Source organism: Lathamus discolor, chromosome 5 (assembly GCF_037157495.1).
Source record: "Lathamus discolor isolate bLatDis1 chromosome 5, bLatDis1.hap1, whole genome shotgun sequence".
Lineage (NCBI taxonomy): Eukaryota > Metazoa > Chordata > Aves > Psittaciformes > Psittacidae > Lathamus > Lathamus discolor.
The window spans coordinates 20,773,248-20,799,414 of NC_088888.1; the positions used below are offsets into that span (position 1 = coordinate 20,773,248).

Sequence of the window (26,167 nt, forward strand, 5' to 3'; positions counted from 1 at the left end):
GTTATTATTCTCACTCAGAGAAGTTTAAAATTCTGAGACGAATTAAAATATTTATGCTACCAAAGAAGCTGATTGAAAATATCACCACAAAAGAAGAAATTGAAAACAGTGCAAGCCATTACTGAAGTAGCTCTTCTTGTGAAAGTTCTGATGTTCTTTGTTTGCCAGTCACCAGTGCAAGCTCATCCTTCAGCTCCTGGATCTCCTTTTTCAGTTGGACAATAATCTACAAACACCAAGGCAGAAACCAAGCATCACCAACAGATTAATACCTAGTTTATGATTTTCACATTAGAAGGCTGAGTGAAAGAAATTTTGAATTTCTCTTTTTCTAAACATCTCCTTTTTAAAAACAGCCCAAATGCCTTAAATATACAAAGCTCATTTTTTTTCCTTTTCCATTTATAAAAACAAGATAAGTCTTCCAAACTCTGTAAATTCTATGTGTTAGAAGACATGGCTGTACAGGAGTTCAAAAGATTATTTGCAAAAGAAAAAATAATTTGCCATAGGAATAAAAATGACTTTCTGACTACCAGTTTTGCCTGTTAGTAACCAAAACACATTTGCAATATAAGTGATGTTTTTGTTAGAGAAAGGACAAATACACACCAAAAGTGATTTTTCTAAAGAAAGAGAAATTCCAAAACAGTATCTTAGTACTTTAATCTTAATTTTTCCTCACTTGCATGTAACATTTCACTCTTATTAGAACTATAGCATACTATAATTATAGGATGTATCCATTGCTAATGATAAATAAATATTATAAGTTAACATTAAATTGCATTAATGAATAGTAATGATTGCAATAGCAACTTGGAGAACTGTACTTCATTTTAAAATAGTTCATTATCGGAGCCTGTACCTTTGGGAAAAGTGTCTGTGTAAAATGGTATTTTGCAAATCATCAGCTTCCCAAGGCCAAATTCTACAAAGCAGGGACAATATGGAAACCCCTAAGTCTAAAACATAAATGAGCAAGTTCATGGATACTTTATGATTGAACTTTTTATTAATACATCACCCTATAATGGCTCAAATGTATCAAGAATCCAATGATATTTTTAGATGGGTATGAATACACCGATTCACTGTGCAAACTAAGTTTTCAAGAGAAGAAAGTTTTCAAGGAAAAATTAATAATTCTTTATTGCATGCACTTTCTAGGAACAAGGCTGTCGAAACTGATGACACATTTGCACTGGATGTTAAAATTCCTTCAAACATTTGTATTTCTTTTAATGATTAAATTTAACCATGATTTCCTAACTTTGAGTATTTTTACATCAAAATTCAAAATAATCTAAACATACATATGATTATTTCTTTTAATTCTAAACTTACTGGGTACACATTTACTAGTATAAATATGAAAAGCAAACATAGAATATTTTATATAAGAATCCATTAAGGTTAATTATTTTGTTATTTATTATTTGTTAATTATTATTATTTGTTAAGTACAGATGTTGCAAGAGTGCTTCAAGAATATTGCAGGTCAAACATTTTAACCTGATTTTATGTTGCCTCACTCTGGTGGCACACTTTGATACAGTCTGTGCCAGTTAGTGAGTCAATAAAACAAAATTTGGGGTTGGAGTATAAAAAGGAAAAAGCTGAACTGACAGCACCATCCCTGTTCAATGCTGAAATTGTTAGGATGGTTAACCATAGTGAGACAACAACATAAATACAATTTTCGGTGTATGGATAAAGACTGATTCTCAAGTATTATTAAAACAAAAAAAAAATCTACAGAAGCATAATATTGAATGCCAGAGGAAATTAGAATTAATTCAAGCTCAGCAATTTGGTTTTCATTTTAAAACAAATGCTTTGATCATAAGCTGAGTTGCTTATAAAGTACATTGGGCACAAGCTCATCTTCTTAGTGAGATACACAGCCAGGAAGTCTCCATTATGAAGAATATAATTTACACAAGTCAGATATGTCAAGAGGTATTATGCACTCCCTTTATAAAGCATTCATTCAACTTACAGATGATAAATACTGGAAATAAATGGCATTTGATTTAATGAAAAGAAAACGTAGTCAAGCTCTTCACCGAATAACCAAGTTGCACCCTGGAAATATACTTTAGGTGGTTAAGATGGGAAAAAAATTCCTCAATGAGCACAGAGCCATATAAAATCTAGGTACCTGTGTTTCCCTGCCTTTTCCACAAGAGGGGATGGTTTTCTACTCTCACAAGTCCACTTTTGCTTTACTTGCTAAATGATCCTGCAGAGCTAGACATACCAAACTCATGGAGTATAGCTCCACAGGATGAGGTAAAGGTAGTAATGTAGGAGCCTGCATGCGTTTCAGCCTCAGTCAAAGGCTTCTATGGCCATGGAAGAAAGTTTTGTGTGATTTGCTATGATAAAGCCTACATATGAAATAAAAAAAAAAAAAAAGAAAAAGAAAAGGTAGAGGCAGAAATTAATTGGTTCCTCGGACCAGTCTCAAGGAAGGACTGACACTGTTTCTTAGTGTTTTAATACACAAACTATTGCAATCCCATTCCCTCTCCCCCAAGACAACTCTCACCAATCTGGGGTCAATTTCTTCATTAAGAACTGCTTCATTCTTGATAAGAGCAACTCGCTGTGCAAATCTGCAGGTCGATATTGATTCCTGGAGGAAAAATAAACAATGAGCAGGAAAAAAAATAAAAATTCACCTACCTTTGCACCCTGAGGTAAGTAGAACAGACTGATAATGAAGTTATCAAACGACATTTCTGGGTTTTGCATATTTTACTGAAATAATCTGTTATTTCATGTTCCAAACCAAGGATATTCAAGGGAAATTAGCGTAGCATATTAATGACAGTGACATATAAAATGTCAAATCCTAGTACATTTCTTATTGACCCAGTCAATCCCCTGATCAACTGTTTTTCAAGTGAGTCCCCAACTGGCACTAAAGGGTAAGAAAGCCTCAGAAGGTAAAAAATTTTGAATGATGGGAAAAAGCAAAAAATTACCTTTTTTTTTTTTTTTTTGTGAAAGTGAGACTAGGGTGGTATATGTAAAAGTAAAAGAAGCTGTGAAAAAGAGATGAGTCTTATTGACCCTGCTGCCAGCCAGCACCCAGATCTTTCTGCAGGGCTGCTCTCCAGCCGCTCCTGTCACAATTTGTCTTTGTGTTCCAATCCATCTAGACTCCTCTTGCAAGGCCTCCTGTCCTTCAAGAGAGTCAACAGCACCTCCCAGTTTGGTATCGTCAGAAAATTTGCTAATGGTGCCCTCAACTCCTGCATGCAGATCATTCATCAATATATTGAACGGAACTAGGCCGAGAATGGAACCCTGCAGAACACAGCTTGTCACCAGCCAGATTTGGCCCCATTCACTACAGCACTTGATAAATGCTACAGCTCTTTTGGTAAACAAAGAGAAGAAAGCATCACTATATACACTCTCAGCACAGGAAATTAGTGAAGGGAGATAAAAGTATTAGAAATATTTAAAAAAATCTCAAATCACCCCATCTAATTCCCTCTCCCCCATCAACAAACTCTCCAGTTTTCTGTCATACTCAATGAAATCATGACTCCAAAGAAGTAAGCAGTTATAGATATTACCATTATGTTCTCAATGATTTATTAATCAGGAAAACAGTAAATAATAAAAAAAAAAATCATTATTAAGTGCATTTTGTTTCCCAAGTGTCGCTTGAGATTACTTAGAGAAAAGCACATTTCTTAAAGGGTTAAAGGGTTTATCTACATCTTATTGAAATTTCCACTGACAAAATTATCTCCTAGAAACAAATTCAAAATGTTTTTCTGTAAGGATAAAAATGAAAGCATACACTTAAATTACAAACTGTAATAAAAGTCAGAAGAGCAGGATCTTTAGAGAAGTGAAAGCTTTTTTGTTGAAAATAGATAGAAATAACATACATATATGTTTCGTTTGTCTATAGAGAGCGTTGCTATCATGATAGTCATGCAGTTTCCTCCCAGGCTGTCTCTTAGCACTGAGGTCATCATAGAGTTTCGATAAGGAATGTGGGACCGGTTTTCCTCTGCAAGGGCAATTATTACCTGAAACAGTAATAAAAAAAAAATGAAAAAACATTTAATTTTACATGTCTATTAATGATTGATACATAAAAAGAACAAAAAATCTGCTCAGGAATCCAGACTTCTGATACAACAGAACTATACTTATACACCCAGTTAGCTGCAAACTGATTTTATGGAAATAATTTCAACTTAAATTTCAGAGTGCTTATACGTCCTCGTAGGATCTGGACCTGAAAGACCAAATAAATATAATTTTATCATACCCTAGCTTTATAGCCTCTCAGCAACATAGAAACTGAGCAGCATAAACCAAAATCCACAGACTTTCCTAAGACACAGGAACTTACTGAAAATATTCCTCATATTTTTCTGTCACAGTAATAAAGTATGAATAGCATTCAAGTAAAAATTTCCTTAACATTTGCTAAAGCATGCTTTTAATATTACACATTCTTAAAGCATATGGTTCTTAGAGGGATCAATACATTTATTTCTGAGAAAGCATCTTGAAAAACAAAACTCAAATAAAAGAGTGCATGATTGCAATGTACTGATGGAAAGAAATAATTCAGTTTAGTATACGCATGCTTTGGCAAAAAAGGAAATGGTACACCTACTATTCTCAGTTTCCTTCTCAGCTGTTTACTTTATGGGACCTAATTATTATTAAATAAAAAGCTAGATTATCCCATGATCTGTTGCGATACAAATATTTTAACTATTATCTGGCCAAGAACTACACATAAAAACTGTAGCTATATGACTTGTGCAAGCTATCCAAAATGATTAGGAATTGTTTTTTTTTGTAAATGTTACACACCAGTAACACACCACACCATACATTTTGTTTATGCTGCACTTAAAAAACATTATTTTAGAAAACTTGGTATCATTTTTTTTGTTGACCATTTTTCTTAATGGTCTTCAATGGTCTTTAATGGTCTTATTTCTATAAATCTTACACTGGCAGCCCTAAGAAGGTCAACTACATAATATGTAAATAACTATATTTTAAAGGAATTTAGAAACCCATTCTTGTACCAAGATTTTCAACTCTTATTTATTACAACTTGCTAGACGGAAATATATCACCATTAGTTTATAATATTGCATAGAAACCTCAAAGTCTAGCGTGTATGTTAATAAACATGTTCTCAGTCTCTGCCACACAGGGACTACTATCTGAATAGACATGAAGGGAAAAGAGCCAGAGGGAAAATATGTTATTTTCATTAAAAATGGGAGCTGCGTTACAGAGAAGTTCATTTTTCAGAAGTTCATGCCGAAAACCTGTAGCCCAGGAAGAATCTGAACCCTCCCACACTGGCACTGAAGTGGCCAGCTCTCATAATGCAGAAGCCACTGAACTGTCATATGAGAGACAATGCAACTCACAAGATGATGTGTTTAATAAGACCTCACCTAAATCACTAAATCAACCTTTACAATCCAGTCAAGGAACTTGTAATAGAAAAAGGAGAGTTCTGAAAGAGCGGGATTTTGGGGTGCATGCCTTTGTAGGTACAGAGTTATCAGGTACCTCTCCATATATGATACGTATATATGATAGATGTATATATGATATACAAGATATAAATGCAGTTGATAGCTCTGTATACAAGGTTTTTTAACATATTATGGATATTTAACAAGTAGACCAAGTGTGATAACACAAAACTGTGTTCCCATCGTCATCTTGACAGAAATAATTTTACATGACTACTTCATTATGCAAGGTGTTTAGAAATGGCGTAACTCAAAGCTAAAACACCAGTAGATAACTAACTGCTAGAGCATGTAAATAAGCTGATTTTGAGGAATCCTTGTACTTTAATGTTGGTTACTGCAAGGTCAGTAACTAATGGCCCAATTCCCACTGAACAAAAAAGATTTTTTACTGTCTTCAGTAGACTTCTATTCAGTATTAGAAAACTGTTTTTACAAACACGTAGTCCCAGCCAGTTGTACTTCCCATGAGTACAACTGAAATACAGACTTTTTCTGTAAGATAAAAATTTGAAGAAAGGGGGGGAGTACGAAAAAGATTTAGTGTAATAGTAAATGACTGACTGCCACCTGCTGTGCCTTAAGCTTCTTCTTTTGGCAGTTGAAATATCTCTGATTGTAGATTAAACGAAATCTAAGGATTTGGTTTTGTTAACAGAAAAAGACAACACAAAAATGAAAAAGTTTCTTCACAGTAAGTGGAACAATCAGTTCTATTTCTTAGCTGTAATTTTAAAGAATTTTGACATACAGACACCCACAAAATTTTATGTTTTTATTAATTTCCTCAAGTGTAAATTTGTGTAAGCCACACTTATACTGGAGTCTAAATTAAAAGGGACAAATCTAAATTTTAGTTTTGAGCATTTTTTCTTCTCCCTCTCATTCCCTTATTTCTCCCACAAAATGACAGGCTCACAGACCTGCTAATGTTGTATATAGAAATTTTTAAAGAAGCCTTAAGAAACGATACCATATTCTCCATCAGAATTCAGAAAAAGAACTACTTTCTGGCAATTGGAACAGTGTTTACTGTACTGTGAAAACAACATTATGTATTCTGTCTTAGAAGGTGTAATGTCTGAAATCCACACTTGAAACTCTTCAGTGATTGCAACTTAATATCACAGCATCCACAAAAGAGATTTCATTGGTTCTCAAGTGCTTCTTACCCTTGATGTTTTACTGCATTAGAATACAAAAGATCACAAGAGATCAGGAAGACATAAATGTAAAGTGCACTGTTTTTATAAATTGGCATAAATGTCTTTAAGCAATGCCACAAATACTAAGCCAAAAAGAAATACCTCAAAAGAAGGAATGCTATTGTATACAAACCATGCCTATCAGGGTGGTGTAAAGAAGAGATGAGTACTAGAAAAGAAGGCGAGTGTGAACAGCCTTCACCATCACACTTGTCGCATTCATAAAAAATTTTGAGGATCCTAAGATGCAACATATATTTCCAGTCATGAAGAGAAAACTATATCAGATCAGTGAAGGAAAAATAATTAAACCTCAATAATGATGATGGTAATAATAGTAACAACAATAACAAAATAATAATAGCAGCAGCAACAGCAATATTACAATAATAATAATAATTACTGTTTATAATAATGATAATTTATTGACCAAATCTTTCTATTGCAATATGTCATCTTGAATGTTTCCATTCACCACAGTTACCTTAATTTATTCGTTTCATTAAAAAAAAAATAAACAATTGGTCAGACTACTTGGGATTAACCTACTTTCTCAATATTTGCCTTTTCCAAAGAGTAAAAATAAAAAACAACAACCAAAGGATGATAGGAATTTTAGTATGCCTTAAATCAACATGCTAAATCTTTCTCAGTAACAACAGCTGAATGATAAAGATTTGTGGAAATGTATTATTATTATTGCAGTTGCATCTGAGAGTCCTATTGGTACAAAACTAATTGTGGTAGTCCACAAATACACTAACAGAGGTAACTCTTATCTGAAAGATTGAAGATTCACATTGGTTGAGGAATAAAACAATACAATATCACAATGCTTGAACCAAAAAAAAAATAAACCCCAGTCACTTTAGTTCAATGATTCCTACATTCTGATCCCAGCTGTGGAAGGAAAAGAAAATTACAAAACAACATTATTAGTAGAAATATTACTGTAAATATCTTAAGCATTGAAAATAAAATAAGAAAACTATTGTTAAAATACTACCCTTTATACCTACCATAACCTTACCGGTTAATTGTTAAGTTTTCCCTAAATTAAAATCCTATTTCAAATTAAGAGCTATCAACTCAAACATTTTTAAAAAATGCAATAAATATCCTAACTGAGTATTAGAATCAGGATTTCTGAAACACTGCACATTGCTAAATAGCAATGTTGAAAAGGGAGAAATTGCATCACTGTTTCAATTTTACCTGTTCCAAATAATGTAATGAAAGGTTGATATATTTGGCTTCTGTCAATAGGTGACCTCCAACTCCAGTCTTTGCAACGCGTTCTGATCCAGCAAGGTCTACTAAGTGTAACTTGGAGCGTCTAGTAGTTGCAGATCCAGGTTCCTTGCTAGAGATGTGAATAGTGAAAATGCAGTGAGATCGGGATGAGGCTTGATTCATTGGGGTCTACAAGGCAAAGAAAGGAACAGCTCTTACTGTTTATTTACTAAATAATTTTAGCTTTGTATAGCTCAATAATCTGGCAACTGAAATCACCTATACAATTTTTTTAGCTATTGTGTCTATAATAAATATGCAAGAACCCAAAAGGGTTTACCTGGCACTCAAATCTGGCCAAATACTTGGATAACTTTGATATGGACAAATGGTACTGCAAGAAACCAAGCAACTATCCTTGTTCCAAGATACTTTAACAGGCAGTACATCCAGAAAGGACAGATCTTAACAGAAAGGCTTGCTTAACAGCAAGCTGAACAATCCTTTACCAGGAATAATATTAACATCTATACCTCTTGGTTGAACTGTCTCCCCTTTAATTTCCCAATACTTTTTTCACAACCTTAATAATGACCACACAACTGAACTTTTCCTAGGAACTGATCCAGCTCAATGGAAAAAAAAAAAAAAAAAAAAAAAAAAGAGAAGAAAAGAAAAGAGAAAAGAAAGAAAAAAATATGTCTGCAAACCATAGATATTTAACCTGGCTCAGTTTCCCAATTCAGTCACAGTGAAGCTGTAGAAAGCAGCTCTGCTAGATAATTGAAAATGGCAGCATACAGCACGTGAACAAATAGGTGGTGTGCAGCAACCACAAATGTTTGCAGGTGAAAATTCTGTAATGAAATTAGTCTTAGCACTATTTTATTTTGGGCGGCTTTACCTAATAAATCCGAGCTCAGAGGGAGAGGGAGAAGAGTTTTGATCATTAGTTTACGAAGATGAGAAATTTTTGAAAAATATAGGCAGGCCACTGTTTCTGCTTAACTGCCTAGTTTCTGAGGATCATTTCATAATGAGTGCAGTTATGTGCTATACTACCTTCAGAGGCTACGCTGAACAAATGATGGGACAGTGACTTGCAGCATGGAAATGAAAATAAACAGGCTCAGGGAAAAGTGTCAAGCAAGAAAAGAGTCCCAAACATATTTAAAATGCAGTTATACTAAGAAAATATTTTATGCTGTTAAATTGTACTTTATTCAGCAATTCTGATTCCATGAATAATCAGAGCCAGCTTCACTTATTTTACTAGGAGAGCTACAATTTTACTAGTTGCAGTTCTGTGCCGTAGGAAAGGATATTTTATTTTTCCAGATCAAAATCCACAATGGGATTAATATTTCAGGACATTCTCCTTAACAGAATTGATATTTGAGGACATTTTGCACTACAGTCATAGCATCAGTCATACTATACTGCAGACAAGTTTAAGCCAGATCAAATATCAATACAGGTCTAGCTATGGAAGCACAAAGTATAGGTTGCCGTGAAAGAAGCAGAAAAAAAATCATCATTCTTCAGAAAAAGCATTCTTAAGCAAACTTAAGTTTCACAATGCAGCAAACACTCACATATTTTAAAATGTGCTTTTAGTCACACCTGCTTAACCTCATCACGGGGAAAAAAAAAAATACATTAAAGTATAAAAGAAAATTATGTCAGGATTTTGAGCTCCAAAAACTCAGGGCAATATCTGGCCTATTAGGTCCTTATTGGCTATAGCTATACATTAACCACAATTTGTTTTGTATGCTCTATCAGATTTTGCTGGAAGGGTCCATTGCTTTTCTCCCCACAACTTCTTAATAAGTGAAGCTGATCTGGAAGTTATTGGCTAGCATCCCAAACTGCTATTTTTATAAAGACCTTCTTCAGAGTAGAACCATGCTTTAATTACTACATTGATACTCCTTTTTACAGTATGATTCTATCTCCACTTTGCAGCTCCGGTATATAGCTCAATTAGAACTCTTGCAGGAAGCATAAAGTAATAAAAATTTAAACTGTTAAATGGGATGTGATCCTGAAATGTTAATTGCAGTCATTATCCCACACACTTTGCTACTTTTACCACACAAGTAGATGCAAACCACATACCAACAGAAGTAACTAGTTGCCAGCATCTTCAGCCCAAAAATGAGCCTGTTTGTTTGTTTGATGTTTATTGCCTTACATAGGCAACTTCTGAGTACCACCATTCAGCCATAAAGAAAATTTGAAAACTGAAAACAAACAATATTTTCTGGACAGTGTCTCAGGGCCTACTACAAGGTTCCTCTAGTGGCTTTCAGAGTGCATTTTGGCATTGTTAGCAGTATTCAAACCATATGTATATGAAATCATCCTCACACTAATTTGATGTGATGAAGGAAAAAAAGAGAAAGAGGGGAGTGTCCTGGCCCTCAGCAGGTGGTTGCTATTGTGAAACTTATATAGAACAAATGATGAGCTGCAGTTATTTACAAGTAAATAATTTTTCCAGGAATTCTGTGACATCATAAACCACATAAGCAGACTTCAGATGCTTTGTGATATCACGTGAACACTACAAAGGAATTAATGCCAAATCATCTGTTGCTGCCCATTTGTGTCATGGTAAAAGAGGAATTCAGTAACATTTCTTTCAAGATCATGATTTGGTGAAGCATCAGTGTTTCGTTTGAACTTGGAAAGTATGTAAAGAGCTATTTCAAACCATACAACCCAGACTCCCTTTTCTTCAGGACCAGAACATACCTATGTTTGCTGAAACTAAAAGAAAAATGTACAGAAGCTTTGTGACTTAAACCATTATATCTATTTATACAACAGTTGCAAAAAGGTGATTTCTACTTAAATGAGAATCGGCAGCACAGCCATTTCACAAGAAACATTCAAGTTGGATGTTTCTGTCCAGGAATACAAGGTCATGAAAAGTCAAAAAACTTGCTGGAGCCTAAGTTATCCATCTTAATATCATTCTCTACCTTAAACCAAGAAACACTGTAAGAGTTCTTCCCTGTACAAGAATGTATATATTTCTCAAATCCTTAATTTTTTTCAGCTGCTATTATAAACATGGGTTTCACTAAGAAGAATAGCCAGAAATAGGATGCTACTGGTCTAAATTGAGTTCTTAATAATTGAGGACCTAAGAAGGAAAAAGTTTCTTAACTGGGAGAAAAACACATGAAAAGCTGTTTGAAAACCACCATTAGACTAACAGAAGCTGCTGTTGATTACAGCTGCCAAATACACTCAGACACAGAAATTACAGAAAAAAGTTCCAGACAGCTGGGACAAAAAGATTTCACAGGTGATAAATGTAGCCATTCAGCCCATATTGCAAACCATCTCCACTTGACAGTTTATACAGTTCTAGTGGAATCTTTTACTCTTTGAATCAAAATATTTAGACGTCAGGAGAACATGATATTCTTGTGTGAGTGAATTCATAACTAACCAAGGCATAAATGAAGAAACACTGATTCTGAGCACCTCCCCCTGACTTTTTTTCCAGAGAATGTCCCAGTGGAAATGTACAAAATTACATTTTAAGGAGGGTTTCTTTTTCCTCCTTCTCCCTCCCAACTTTTGAGATTTTTAAAGAAGGGCAAGGTGAAAGAGAAAAGCAGGGCTAGCATTCAAAGCTGATATCAAATTAATTTTCTCCAGTCTCAAGGTACAATCAGATTGATACCTGTAGGAACAAGTTCTGAAAGCTTCAGTCATTTCACAGTTTAGATGGTAAGGTAAGAGACATTGTACCCTATAAGAATGATAATAAAGCAATATAACACAGTTTCTGTCTCTGGCTGAAACTCATGTGTAGAACATTCTGATATTTTCACGTTATTAATTTATAGCAGAGAATGTCATAAGTCTCTGCAAGTTTAAGGGAGCAGAGACTCTTTGTTGAAAGATGTGTCTACATCTGCGTAATGAATATAAACCCCATCAGTTCCAACAGAACCATTCTATTTAGAAGGCTATGTAAGTTGAAAAACAGGAGATTCCTGCTTTTATATCTGGTAGATGAGCAAGTTCTTCATACATTTTTGGTTTCTTTTCTGATTAATAAGGTACAAGTGAAGGGGCTTTTCAGGTGTGTACTTAAGTACACTTGACAGTTGAAATTGAAAACCTATTGCTACGGAAATGTAAGTATCAGAATAGGTACAATCTGACACTTCCCTGATTTCTAAAAGCACTACTTTAGTACTTTGCAGTTTTTACTACTAGTGCAGTTTCACAGTTAGCACATGGTTAACTGAGGTAAGCAATTAATATTCCCTGGTTAGGATATTATTAAACTTTACATTATACACTGCCTTTTATCTGTACAAATCCCAAAGCACTCTAAGGACTATTCAAAGTAGTACATATGACCAGTGATTATTTTACCACCCATGGAAATGAAAGCACCTGTGCTAAAATGATAATGCTGTTTGGTGCTAATAATACTATAGAACAGGTTTGTCAGATTGGAAATAAATTAACAACTGACAGCAATAAGGAAAGCAGAAAATTGTAATAGGTTCTGGAATGCAGCTCTAACAAGGATAATATGCCTTCTTGGCAAAAGTGTCATTTAATCTCATATGTTCACATATTCAAGTTCTATTTTTCAAATTTCATCCAATGCATTCACATATTACCAGTAGCTTTCTAAATATATGTCTAAGAATACTAATGGACAATAAAAATAAATACAAAAGGAATGAGTCTAATTCAGAGGTCACAAGTCAGTCCCCACAATTATCTTTAAATGTTTAGAAATTTCATTATTTTTTGAAATAAACATACTTAAGCATTGCCAAAAGGTTACTGCTTCCAGACATTTGAAATGATGCAATAAATGCTGTGTAGCATGAGCTGCCTTCCAAATTTGAACAATGGAGTATTATAGGTACAAAACCACACACTAAAACATACCCATCCTCATTAAAATTAAGTAGCTTTTCAGTAAAGGCAAATGCTAACAGTACATGTAACTGCAGCGTTCAGACATATCAATCTCACATAAAGATTACAGTTTTGAAATCTGTGCATGCTCTTGGGAAGCTACTGGCTCTACCTTATGCTGCTATGTTAAGAGAAATACTAAAAAAGCATGAGGAATACTCTGTATCACAGAGGCATATTCAGGCATATTATTTCAAGGGACAGTGATCTGTCCCTTGAAACGCTTCTTCCCCTGTGTCCAGGTGTACATGGTTAGAAAGAAAGAACACATAGCTACTTGACTATTTCATACATGTTAAATATCTTTCTTGTCATTAATTTATTATATATATTTTTGGTCAGAGGAAGAAAATCTACAATTTCTAAAATAGAATTAGCTGTGTTTAGTAAAGACACATTGACAGTGCTCACATTTAACAGTACACTTTTAATATTTACATTCCACTTCCAATGATGAAGATAAGAAAAAAATACCCAACCTAAAAACCCTACAGATTTTGGATATGGAAACACTTCCTTTGAATTTTCCAGAATCAGTGAGAAGACCCATGTCTCTGATTATCGTCAAATATTTATTTTGAATGTGTTTCAGACTACCATTTGGTTTTTTACACATGACACAATGTGTTTATGCAATAAGAAGAAAAAAGTAGGAACTGCTAACTCTGATACTAGCTACTTCAAAGGCAATTTAGTACTTCTGTGGGACTATTTGACAACGCTTTGTAAAACCATGCTTTCTAATCTTTAAATGCATACGTATGTTGATGTAAGTCACATTCAAAAGTCAGTCTATGGTTTATGAGCAATTTTTTTTCTTACTTATTTTAATTGCAGTAACTTATGACATCAATAACCACCAATCGGATTCACTAAGGGAAAAGAGAAAGCTTTTTGCAAAGTGACAGCTATTATCAGAGAAATGCTTATTTAATTTCCCTGTGGAAATATACTTAGAAAGAAGATAATTACTAATTTATCTCCATAGACTTCCAAACTAGACATCTTACATGGAGAGTTTTCTGACAATTTTAACTCTGGTGGTGTTAAGTAAGATTTACAGCAGCAATCTCACCTCAGCAATCATCCTATTGGTGTCTCCGAGGAAGAGTAGGTTTAAGGCTTCCTCTTCATTGGTTGCTTGATGAAGAGACAAGTTTTTCAGGTGAATGTTCTGATCAGGGTCTTCCATTATTGTCACTTTTCTACGTGGAGGAAGAAAAACACAAAATGAAAACTAGGACTGTTTTAAGGAAATCTTAGTTCCGTGCCATGACAATACTTCATTCTGATTATGCGTAAAAGGTGACATCTTAAACCCCAAACCGGTTATAATAAAGCATACCATAACCTTGATAAATAAATAGGCATGGAATATATTTCAGAATCAACACATCTGTAGCCAATATTTTTATAATAACTTTGCATTTGTCAAGATTATTTCTCTTTTCACTCTTCTCAAATGGTAGTAACTACAACTGTGAATGATCCCTTTCTTAAATTAAAAACAAGCAAACAATTTTATTCATTGTCACTGAGGTTAGAAATGCTTTTAGTTGTACTTTAAGCCTAAAAGGTCAGAAAAAGGAAGTTAGATGGAAGTATCAAGGATATGACAAAGGTTCCAGTAAAGCTACTAAGTAACACTGAAACTCTTTTTCACTTATTTAAGTAACCCTTTTACATAAGATTTTTTTTTCTTTTGATCAGGTTACTGAGAGTTAAACTTTACTGGCTTTAGTGAGTAGTCACTAGGGTCTCCTTTGTTAGGGCATTCCATAGTATCCAACATGGAAGCCAAGTAGTTGCATCACTGGATTTGGAAAACTCACAGAGTAAAGATTTTATTAAAATTGCAGTACGTGAATTTTGAAGATGAATGACATGTTCTTCAAGGTGAATTATATGTTCTTGAGACAGTTTACAACAAGCAACTCATAACTTTTTAAAAAGATTTTTTTAAAAAAACTTTTTTTTTCTTTAAGTATCATAGAATCATAGAATAGTTAGGGTTGGAAAGGACCTCAAGATCATCTAGTTCCAACCCCCTGCCATGGACAGGGACACCTCAGACTAAACCATCCCACACAAGGCTTCATCCAACCTGTCCTTGAACACCGCCAGGGATGGAGCGCTCACAACCTCCCTGGGCAACCGATTCCAGTGTCTCACCACCCTAACAGGATGATACTTATAAAGTATAGATGATACTTTACATATATACACACACACACACATATATATACATATACGTTTGGGGTTTGTTTTTTTGTTTGGTTTGGTTTGTGGGGTTTTTTTCCCATAATCTTCAAGATTAACCACAAGAGGGAGTATGGGGTTTGAGTTGCTATCTCTAGCACTTGCATTTTAATTACTACAGAATCACAGAATCCCAAGGGTTGGAAGGGACCTCAAAAGATCAGCACACAGGCTGGGCTTTTTTCTGCTTTGCTTTCTTTCCCCAAAACGGACAGAATAAAATTTCACAGCTAAGCAGCATTCCATAGTATTACTCTTAAATATAAAGGAATTAATTCACACTCTGATGGTCAGACCATTGGAATGAATATACAGAAATAATCTGAACAAAATGCAATACACTCCTTATTTGAAAGGAAGAAATACATGTAAAAGCAAACATAATGTTTCTTTAGTAATCATAACAAATGTGTTTCTAAATATGATTACTTCTCACCTAAGGCCTTATTTTTGTGTGATAGGTTAAGAGCAGCAGTACAGTCATGAAAATCTACTTCCCCATTCATAGCATAAACCCAAAAGCAGAATTTTGCTCTCACATAACAGTTTTGATAATGTCAAGTTATTTTCTGCCTGCAGTTTCATCAGTGTGTGCATCGCATGCTAAAGTCCAGAGTGGTTCCCATTACAGTGTGATGCTTTGACTAATTTTAATATTTTGAAATTACATGGTGAGTGTCATCTACCTCTTTTTATAATTTAGGAAGACAATGTTGTTTTATTATGCACACTTGGCATAGTATTTAAACTTTTAAGGATCTTTTCAGACCACATTTTGATCAATGTTATAAATAATTTCCAGACAAGATATTAGTTTGGACAAGAAGCCCTGGAGGACTATCATATAAGAAAGAAGACAGTGGAGACATCACAAACCAGTGACAGCCTCCTATACTGGGGCCTTGCAGCTCCTTGGAGGACTTCCAGATGGAAGCCTAAATTTGCAAATCTTGAGACGCATCTGTCAAAACTTTCTCAGAAACACATTCCAAAATAAAAAAAAAGAAATATTTTATAGTGCTATAATGTATACTATGATCATAGATTTCTATGGAACATTCTATTAGTGAAATCTTTAAATCTCATAGCCCTAACTTGGAGTGGAAAAGCTCTGTTAAGTTATCCATAATGACTAAAAGAAGGCAGAGACAAGGTTTTGCAGCCTATATAAACAAAGAATCATTTCCATTTGGTTTAATGGATGGAATCTGGGACTGCCTGGGGAACCTGTAGGATGGGATCAGCCTTTTTTATACTGTTGTTAACTCAGGCCCTTTCCTGCTTCAACTGAGCTGCCATTAATGCAAAAGAGCCTTATGCATTGAATTTTTTCATTTATAATATTCCTGTTACTGGGAAACAATGAAGTTAAAACTTCCTTTGATTAATTAATATCACCTCATAATACTAATAAAAAAAAACTTCAAACGTTTTGGAAAAGAACAATTTAAAAATTCAAGTTTCCTATCATTTGTGTCTGGGGTTTAAAATTGCAGAAATCTAAAATAATCTCAAAAATTTTATAAGTATTTAAAAATAATGATGTAAATAAATGTTATATGAGGATACCTACCTTCTATGACAACACATCAGCAGAATATAGTGGTAATACTTCAGCTTCAGGAGAAGCCTATTCAGCCAATAATAAATTTAGAACAAAGATAAAAGAGAAAAGCAGAAAGCATGCATCTTGGAGTCTGTTCAGAAGAACCGAATAAACTAATGGATAGCTATCATTAATCCTGTTTAAAGTAGCAGGGAGCTTCAGGTTTTAATAAAGAATAATCATCATTTTATATGTAATCCAAAAAAATATAGCTCAGAAGTATAGCTCCCTGAATACCACATCAGAGGACAAAGTCAACACTGTTTCAAGAGGCAAGATTACAGTTACTCAGCTATTCAGCACAGCTTTCAATAGCCCAGAGATTTTATTTCCCATTCAAGTACAGACCTAGAGCATAATCTCCTTAGCTTGTGAGACATGACAGAACTATGAGATGAGTATTAGTGTAATCTGTTCTTCTGACACATCATATTGTGATAGGAAATCCTTCCCACAATCTCCAACAAACTCTACATGTGAGACAAGAAAAAAAGTGTGCGTGTTCTTGCTTGTGTACTGCTTCTGACTGTCAGCTTGTTCTACATTTAGGAGTTAGAGATCTACGTAACAGTTAACGGGAGCAGACACAGCCTTTGCCATGTTGCATGTACAGTGTAGCATTTCAGGCCCCTGTCCTGCTGCACAGACCCCTTGCCTGCAGGATAAATTCAGCCAGGTCATCCTAGCAGAAGACTTACAGGCAGCTCCCACCTGGTCATTACACCCCTGCATGGCCTTGCCTTTATCAAAAGATGCCACAAGAAGTTCTCATAAGAATGCCTTTTAGAAACTGAGCTGTTTCCTTGTAAGGAATCATATCATAGCTTGAATGGAGGGATCCTGTCTCTCCAAGAACAGGATCTGAGCTGCTCTGTGCAGTGCACCACAGGGAAATCATTTAGGCTCCACCAAATGCTGCAAGAATGCAGAGGGCTGTGGGGGCAGCATCCCATGGGATGTAAGGTTTACTTGCCATCCATATTCCTCTTCTTATTCTGTCTTATCAAAGCAGTTACTTTGTTAAGCCATCTGTTGTCAGGCCTTTCTTACCGAGATCTGAAAAAAGCCCTGCACTGTCTTCACTGCCCCCTCACCGTACCCTGCAGAACAAGGAGTTAGAACCAAAACTATGAAATTGGTGGGTCATGGACAAACAAACTATGTAAGATCTGTTACAATTTGCATTGTAATGTCACTCACAAAAAGTGTTTGTTAAAAAATACTTTGATATTCAAAAGTAGCCTTGAACAGCACAGTAATGATTCAAACTGAATCAATTTACTCATCCAACGCCTTTAGAAAAGCGACCTTAGAAAAGTCTCACTCACTTCTTCCTACTGTTTTTCATGTAAAAACATAAAATCTGGATAGGAATAACTTCAGCATACATTACATATTGTTTATTTTACACATCTCTTTGAAATGTAATGAACAAAATCTTTGAAAAATGATTCATAACAGTTTTCAGCTGTCTTTTTATTAACGTCAGAAAACCATATATGTACAAACCTTTGTATTCTCTTAATCTGTACTACTTAGTATTTAGTAGTAACACATTGAGCACTCTTCATTTTTCAAAATGCATTTCATATGAAAAAAGTGAGCAATATCATTATTAGCCTTAGAAATTTTAAACCGTTAGTAATTCTCAAAACACTGAAAATACAGTTTTTGAAGATTTATGGGTGGTGGCCAGTTTCTAGATTACATAGTTGGTACAGCCACTGAAAAGGGGAAGAGCTGGCATTAACAGTGTTGAGACTGGAGACAGCAAACAGGTTTATTTGCAACAAAAAAAAAAAAAAAAAGTCAGACCAAATAAAAAATATAAAATATATTTCCTCTAAATTGAAAAATATTCCTTTAGCTACTTTTTGTCTGGTTGGTTTTTTTTTTTTTTTTTTTTTTTTTGTTTGTTTTGTTATTCATTTGAGGTAGTTAATTAATATTTAGTTACAGGAAGGTTTTTAAGTGAAAATATTTTCTGTTCCCTGGGGTCAGTATAACAGTACTGCTTGATCCTAGTAGGTACTGATATAGTTATCATTGTTGATACTTGAAGTTAATTGGCTCTTAAAGTGTCTTCCTTTTCATGGAATTGAGTTCACTTAAGCTATAGACTTCATCTTTCTGGAGCATAAAGTGAAAATGAATTCTCAGAGGATCCAATATAAATTAACTGTTTTTTTTTTTTTTTTTGGGGGGGGGGGTTGGTTTTTTTTAAAGTCATCATCATACATCTAATGTATTTCCCTGTTAAAGGGGAATCACACTGACTGGAAGCTTAGATTCCATCTTTCCCATGCCACATCCTCCAGATGAGTGGTTATGTGAGCTCCCAATAAAGTAGCTCCTCAACTACTGCAGTTTTAAAGACTGAAGTTTTAAGGTGAAAGAGCATTAATTTTAGTTTGCCTTCACATTCCATAGTTTGGACACGTAAAATGGTAATTTATTGGTTGTCCTAACTTAATCTATGACTAACAGTTCTACAATCTTAATTTTTGTGTTATTGTTCAGTGCCAAAAAAAATCTTATTTCTTAATAAATAATACAAACTAGTTAAAAAGAGTTTGTGCTGATAGATTATAACTAAAGTGAAAATGATTTGACTCAGTATCATGGAGTTATGTAAATTACAAATACATTGTACAACAAAGAATCTGCTAGAGGAGAAGGCCTCTTGCACAACTGCAGAGCAAATTAAGAGCTTCAAAAAATTTTCCTAATTTGAGAAGTCCTGCAAATCTTTTATGAAAACTAGAGATGTCAGTAAGAATTCAGTCTTCTACCAGCTATAGTTCATAGCAATAGCTTTATACTTTTTACATGTTTGAAAACAATCATAATTTCCTTGTACAAACACAGAACTCTTTGCAGCTACATCAAAATTAGATTGTCAGTATTAAATTCAATTTTTGCATTCCAGCAAGTAAGATTCTTCAGATGTATTTGCATCTGCATATGTTGCGTTTCCGCTGCAATGTCACAAAATTAAAACACTGTCAGCTTCGCATAACAAAACAACTTACAGCTGTAAACTAAGGCATATTGTATTATGAAACAATAAGGTATATCAAATGATATCTTCTATGGGCTACATGTAATACCATTAGAACTAAACATTATGAAAACTTGTTTTTTTTTTCCTGTGAAAATAACAGCTTCAAATCTGTACCTATTAGAATCATAATACATATTTATGCATTCATAAATATGTATATGTGTACATACCTACATATGCATACACAATTGTGTAATTCTTTATTTGAATGTATAAACATATACATATACATATAGACATAGACATATAAACTACATTCACGCATTTGTCAGGAATTTCTTTCTAGAAACATGATTTTTTTGTGAGTCCTTCTTCCCTTCTCATCTATCAGACTAATGAAACCATTAAGCAGTATTAAGATGAAAATTTAATAGTTAACAGAATATACAAAGGATGGCTACATACAAAACCTTGACTTCAGGAGCTCAGATTCCAAATCTAATCATGCCATGATTAGATACAATGGACAACTTAAAAAAATTACATTATTCACTTTGCCTTGAACATCAAATACAATTTTAATATCTTGTTTTCAAGTACTATCAAGAAGTCTGTTGTTCATTTTCCTAACCTCTATTACCTGAATACCAGCACTTTGTGTTTACTCATTCCATTGAACTGGTAACGGAAGGTCTTCAACATAAAGTTTGCTAGGCAGAAGTACATATCTTTGATTAAAATTGCACCCCTTTCTTCTGCATGAATATGGATAACAATACTGTTCCAAAGCAATCTGCATACTTCATGAGAATAGCTAATCTGCTTACTCTTCTAAAATGACACATTCCTTCAACACTCTTGTCCATCTTACATACTTGGGAGAATATCAACACAGACTGCTAATAGTCACCTAAGCATAAAACCCCTGCATTTGGCTTTGTATGGTGCTTAAAAACTTGATGATCCACCGTGGAGTTCAACAGGAAATTATGCATAATATGACCCTTCCAAAGTACAAAACCCATAAATTATTTTTAATATTCTCATTAAATACATGCTTTCAGACAAACTTGAGGAAGTTAGATTTTTCTGTATTTTCCTTACTAACACTAAGTCTTAAAAGGTCTTCAGCACATAAAATTCTCAGAAGAATGAATATATTTAAGGTAATAAACACCTGATATTTTTTAAAATATGCGATTACTATTTACTTACACGAACCAAGTAACTAAAATATAGTTAGGCATACAACTACACTTTCCTGCAATATGCACTCCTATTCTAGCTCAGAATGACATTATATAGTTTTTTGAAGCCCTAAATTGCTATCTTAAAAAATGAAAAATATTTTAATAAATTAAATACTTTTCCACAATGCTAAATATGAGTGGTTAATGTAAAGTTTTAGTGTACAGTACCTACTTTTTTGTCACATTATGAACTAGAAATAATAATGACCATGTACAGTAAAACCATTAAACACTTATTAAGATCAGTTACCCTGCAGAGAATTTATCATCTCGCTAAACTCCATCCTGCAATAGTATACACTACATAAGTTTACCAGTTATCCCAGTGTGCTTTATCCCAAATTCACTGTCAATTTTTACTTTTTAAAATTGACTAATACATAAAAGGTAGTTATTCTTTAATTTAAATGAATCACCATACATTAACCAATTTTGAGATGTTTAATTTTACAAGGCTTATGTGTTCATGACCTACAAACCTTTATTTACTACCCTTCTCCAAGTATTAGGTCTTATTTTATCAATGAAAACTGTTGTAACAATCATCCATTCTGAAGTAAATATATCATTTTTTGGAGTTCCTTGTGGCCTTTTCTGTCTGTTATACACCTTACTTAGTAATTGCTTATTCTAGAAAAATAATTATCCTTGAAGGAAAAAGTCAAAATAGAAGCAGGGAATTTTCCTCCCTACTGTTGAAAGGAAATGCTGCCTGTTACATATGTCTCTGCCATACACACACATGTGCATGCCATAAAAAGAGACAGGCTGCCAGGATCAAAACAAGCATATCAGGATCAAAACAAGTATACTTTCTCTCATATTTTGAGTGGTTGAAATAGATCTTGTCTGCATAGTATCAAAATACATTTCTAATAATTTCACCTTCACTTACTCATGTTTGGTTTCCCTAGGCTCTATACGTACAAAAATAAAAGAAAATGTAGGCAGTGTTGAAAAAATTGAGAAAACAAAGTATTTTGAGTTAATTAAGACTTCTATCTGTAGCACAATTTCAAAAAAGTCCCCAAAGCATATGAAAATTATTTCTGTTGTTGGTTTTGATGATTCTCTGTAGTTTTATTACTTACGGCAAATCTTCCAGTCTGGAGGCCTCGTGTCTTGGGTCTAGCAGATCATAACCACATTCATTGTAGATCTCTAAGTAGGAAACATGAGTTGTATACACTTTACTGCTATCCTGGATAACAAAAAAAAAAAAAAAAAAAAAAAAAAGAAAAAACAAGAAAGAAGTTAGAGTTATAAAGAGAAGTCAGAACTAGATCTGCACACAAATTATCACTACAGCTTTTATGTTGCTTCCTCATTCTCTTTTTCTTTTCCTGAGTATGGTTTACATCTTCAATTCATGATACTTTTATGCTTTCTGTTACCATATGTATAATGACTCAAGAACAAAAAGGAAAAACTAACAAAAAAAACCCTAATCAAAACTCACATACACAAACCCTCAAAACAAAAGTCCTCCCCAAATCCCCCCACACTCATGAGTTTAGTCTGGGCTTTTTTTTTTGTTGGTTCCTAGTATCTAGAAAAGTCTGTATACACTTAGAACATGGCAGCCTGCTTACAGAACCATACAACAGGCCATTCTTCACTTCTATGACAAAAAGAAGAATGTTATTATAAAGAAGTAAACTCTCATACTATGGATAGAAATAATAAGCTTGGGAAAAAAACAACCACCAATAAACGAAGAACAACAACAAAAATAAACCAAAGATTTACTTCATTTAGAAACATTGGGCACTTACTTCTTTCCACTTTCTTTATTATAACACTTAAGCACTGTATATGATGTTGGCTGTTTTCTGTAATCATCTTTTTTCGCATTGCCAAAATGTAACTTAACACAACTGGATTTTGCAGAGAGAATTTTCTCATGCCCCAAAGCCAAATCCAAACAACATAAACCACAAAATAATGGGCTATGATTTCCAAAGTAGAAGAAAATTAGTCACTTCTTTTCAGCAGATGAAGCCCCTGTGAAAGCACTCATATCACACTTACAGTAGCAGTTTAATAATCCAATCTACTACAGTTATTTTGCAAAATACTTTGAGATATAAACCTTTAGTTTTCACTGAATAGTTATTTCTCCCAGGGTTTTTTTCAGTTGATAATGACAGTCCATTATTTCAAGGGACACCATTAAAAAAGATATGCTACAGATGAATGGAAAAACCGTAGTAAAGAAGTTACAGGAAACTATGGAATTTCTGACCAATAAATTAAAAAGAGAAGTTATTAAAAACAAAAGGCTTGATTTGCTTCTCATTTGGAGAAGGTTTTGTTTCTTTGGTTTTAAATTGCACTCTCAGTGTAAGCAAGAGCTTCAGCAGTCTTGTATTTTGTGTCCCTGAGTTCAGTCCTATTTCATCTTACTTAGGCTTAGGAGGCAGATGTTTTCCTCACTATGTCAGCACTTTTCAAAGCACAATCATAGAAAAGAAGAAATGAAACAAGGGAAAGTTATGAAAAGAAAGGCAGGTGGAAAGATAAAACAGCAAGAAGAGATGTTCTAAGATGCACCAAGAAAGAAAATGTATGAAAAGAACACAAAGATTTGGAAACAAGCAGACAGAAATATCACTATAAGCATAACTAAGCAGAGCTTTCATCCAAAACCCAGGCTGAAAATGGAAACACAAACATTTTGATTTTTGTAGAAATTATGTGCTGAGAAGGCAGCAAATAAAGTATTTATTTTCAATCCTATATTATTTTTATTACATAGTTAGCACTAAGAAAGAATGTTGGTGTTGACACTATGTTGCTGGCAATTGCACAATCAACCTGTGCACCCCTCACAACAAAAGTCCTCCGTGGGGTCATGTGAGTTCAACAGCAGGTCTAAGGCAACATGATCATGGGTTTCCTTTGTTTTTTTATTCCCATTCCCACAAAAGCAAGCTTTTGTGCACCTGCAACATGCTATGTACATTTACCTCTAAAAGCCACACTTCGAAAGAGCCAAGGTAGTTACTTAAATATTAACCCTTAATGTTAACCCTTACTCAGACACGGCATGTTAATGTGATTGAGACATATACCCTTACTGAGTAAGAATTAGTGCCCCCTATTAGATGAATGACAGTATAACAGTACAAATGTAATGATTTATGGTAATGTCAAATAATATTTAAATTTGTTGAATTAAAAAGCATTGTTAAAATGGGAAGATTAATCTTTAATGACTCATAGACCTGGTGAAGCATATGAAGAAATAAAACATATATTACACCAGACTCCTCTCTTCTTCCCTTTAGCCTCCTGTAGTTATGAAAGCCCAAAAATGATTGGCTATGTTTACTCATATCAGTATTACATTTCCACTAAAAGAAACTTCTTGTAAACATAATAAACACTCGTAAGTGTGCTACTGTGGTGCATCCTTTCACTTATTCGCTGACTTCATTGCATACAAATGTCAAATTGAAATAATTCTACAATATTTTGGTTATAATCTGATACACATACACACATCCTCCCACATTCTCCTTCAAAAAGTTCTTATAACTCAACTGCCAACCACCATATCATCAGCCACTTACCATTGTGTCTCACAGTCCCCTTATATCGGGGAAAAAATAAGACACATTACTTTAGCTTTTTTTACAACCTGTAGGCTGCAGGTCACTAAGAAGACTGGCTCTATTCAATAAGAAATTTTCTAATTTACTTATTAGAAAAATCAATGTAAGGAGATAAGGAATATTTGACGCATGGAAAGACTCTGGCATAACGTATCATATCAACTTAGATATTTTCTTCAGCGTTAATTATAAGGCTTCCTCTAACATTATTATAAAAGCAGCCTTTTGCAATAAAGTATTTGTAAACCAGACATTAAAAATAAACAGAAAACAATGCCCCATACCTTCTGCAGTTGATCAAAAATGTAAGATAATGTCCTGGGAATGATGCCTCGATCACTGTAACATTCTGCTCCTCCTGTGATGGTGAAAGTTTTGCCGCTGCCTGTCTGACCATATGCAAAGATAGTACCATTATATCCTGCCAAAACACTAGAGAATAAAAAAATGTGGAAATAATTAATATATAAAGCATAACGTATTTCCAACTATCAACTTTGTATTGAATCAAAATATAATTATAGTAATTCTTAATTACGTAGCAGATGTTTTCAGTAATAGAAGAATACTTTAAGATACATATTCTAGATTCAATAAAATTAAACTATCTATCTAGAACTGAAGGACTTTGCCTTGACTTACCTCATTAATCAATATCATTGTTAGCTAGTCATATTCATTACTGTTTTCTTTATTTCACATACTGTGTTTAAAATCAGTGTAGTAAAAGTCTTCATTTACCATGAACTATAGAATCATAGAGTCATAGAATCACAGAACAGTTAGAGTCGGAAAGGACCTTAAGATCATCTAGCTCCAGCCCCCATGCCATGGGCAAGGACACCTCGCACTAAACCATGCCACCCAAGGCTCTGTCCATCCAACCTGGCCCTGAACACTGCCAGAGATGGAGCATTCACAACCTCCCTGGGCAACCCATTCCAGTGCCTTACCACCCTTACAGGAAAGAATTTCTTCTTTAATATCCAATATAAACTTCCCTTGCTTAAATCTGAACCCGTTACCCCTTGTCCTATCACTACAGTCCCTAATGAACAGTCCATCCCCAGCATCCCTGTAGGCCCCCTTCAGATACTGGAAAGCTCCTATGAGGTCTCCATGCAGCTTTCTCTTCTCCAGGCTGAACGGCCCCAACTTTCTCAGACTATATTCATACAGGAGGTGCTCAAGACCCCTGATCATCCTTGGGGCCCTTCTCTGGACTTGTTCCAACAGTTCCATGTCCTTATTATGTTGAGGACACCAGAACTGTGCACAATACTCCAAGTGAGGTCTCATGAGAGCAGAGTAGAGCGGATGTGAAAACACACAAAAACACACTGGTGAAAGAAACTTTTCTCTTAGAACTATGAAGACAGGCTTTCCAACCCTAACTATTCTATGATTCTATGAACTATGTCTACACAAGAAGATTCAGTGGAACAGCAATAGTATGCTCTATGCAATGGCTTAGCTTGA

The 26,167-nt window shown here is 34.3% G+C and overlaps 1 protein-coding gene across 2 annotated transcripts in view; it reads right to left on the reverse strand.

The window, feature by feature from the left end:
- KIF6 (kinesin family member 6) overlaps positions 1–26,167 on the reverse strand; it is a 138,118-nt gene that overhangs the window by 93,100 nt on the left and 18,851 nt on the right. For both annotated transcript variants that reach the window (XM_065680028.1, XM_065680027.1), the window contains exons 4-10: positions 24,973–25,120; positions 22,163–22,272; positions 14,028–14,157; positions 7,967–8,173; positions 3,915–4,058; positions 2,555–2,641; positions 123–226 (exon numbers count right to left, since the gene is read on the reverse strand). In XM_065680028.1, the coding sequence (XP_065536100.1) occupies positions 123–226; positions 2,555–2,641; positions 3,915–4,058; positions 7,967–8,173; positions 14,028–14,157; positions 22,163–22,272; positions 24,973–25,120 (930 nt within the window). The remainder of the gene's footprint in view (positions 1–122; positions 227–2,554; positions 2,642–3,914; positions 4,059–7,966; positions 8,174–14,027; positions 14,158–22,162; positions 22,273–24,972; positions 25,121–26,167) is intronic.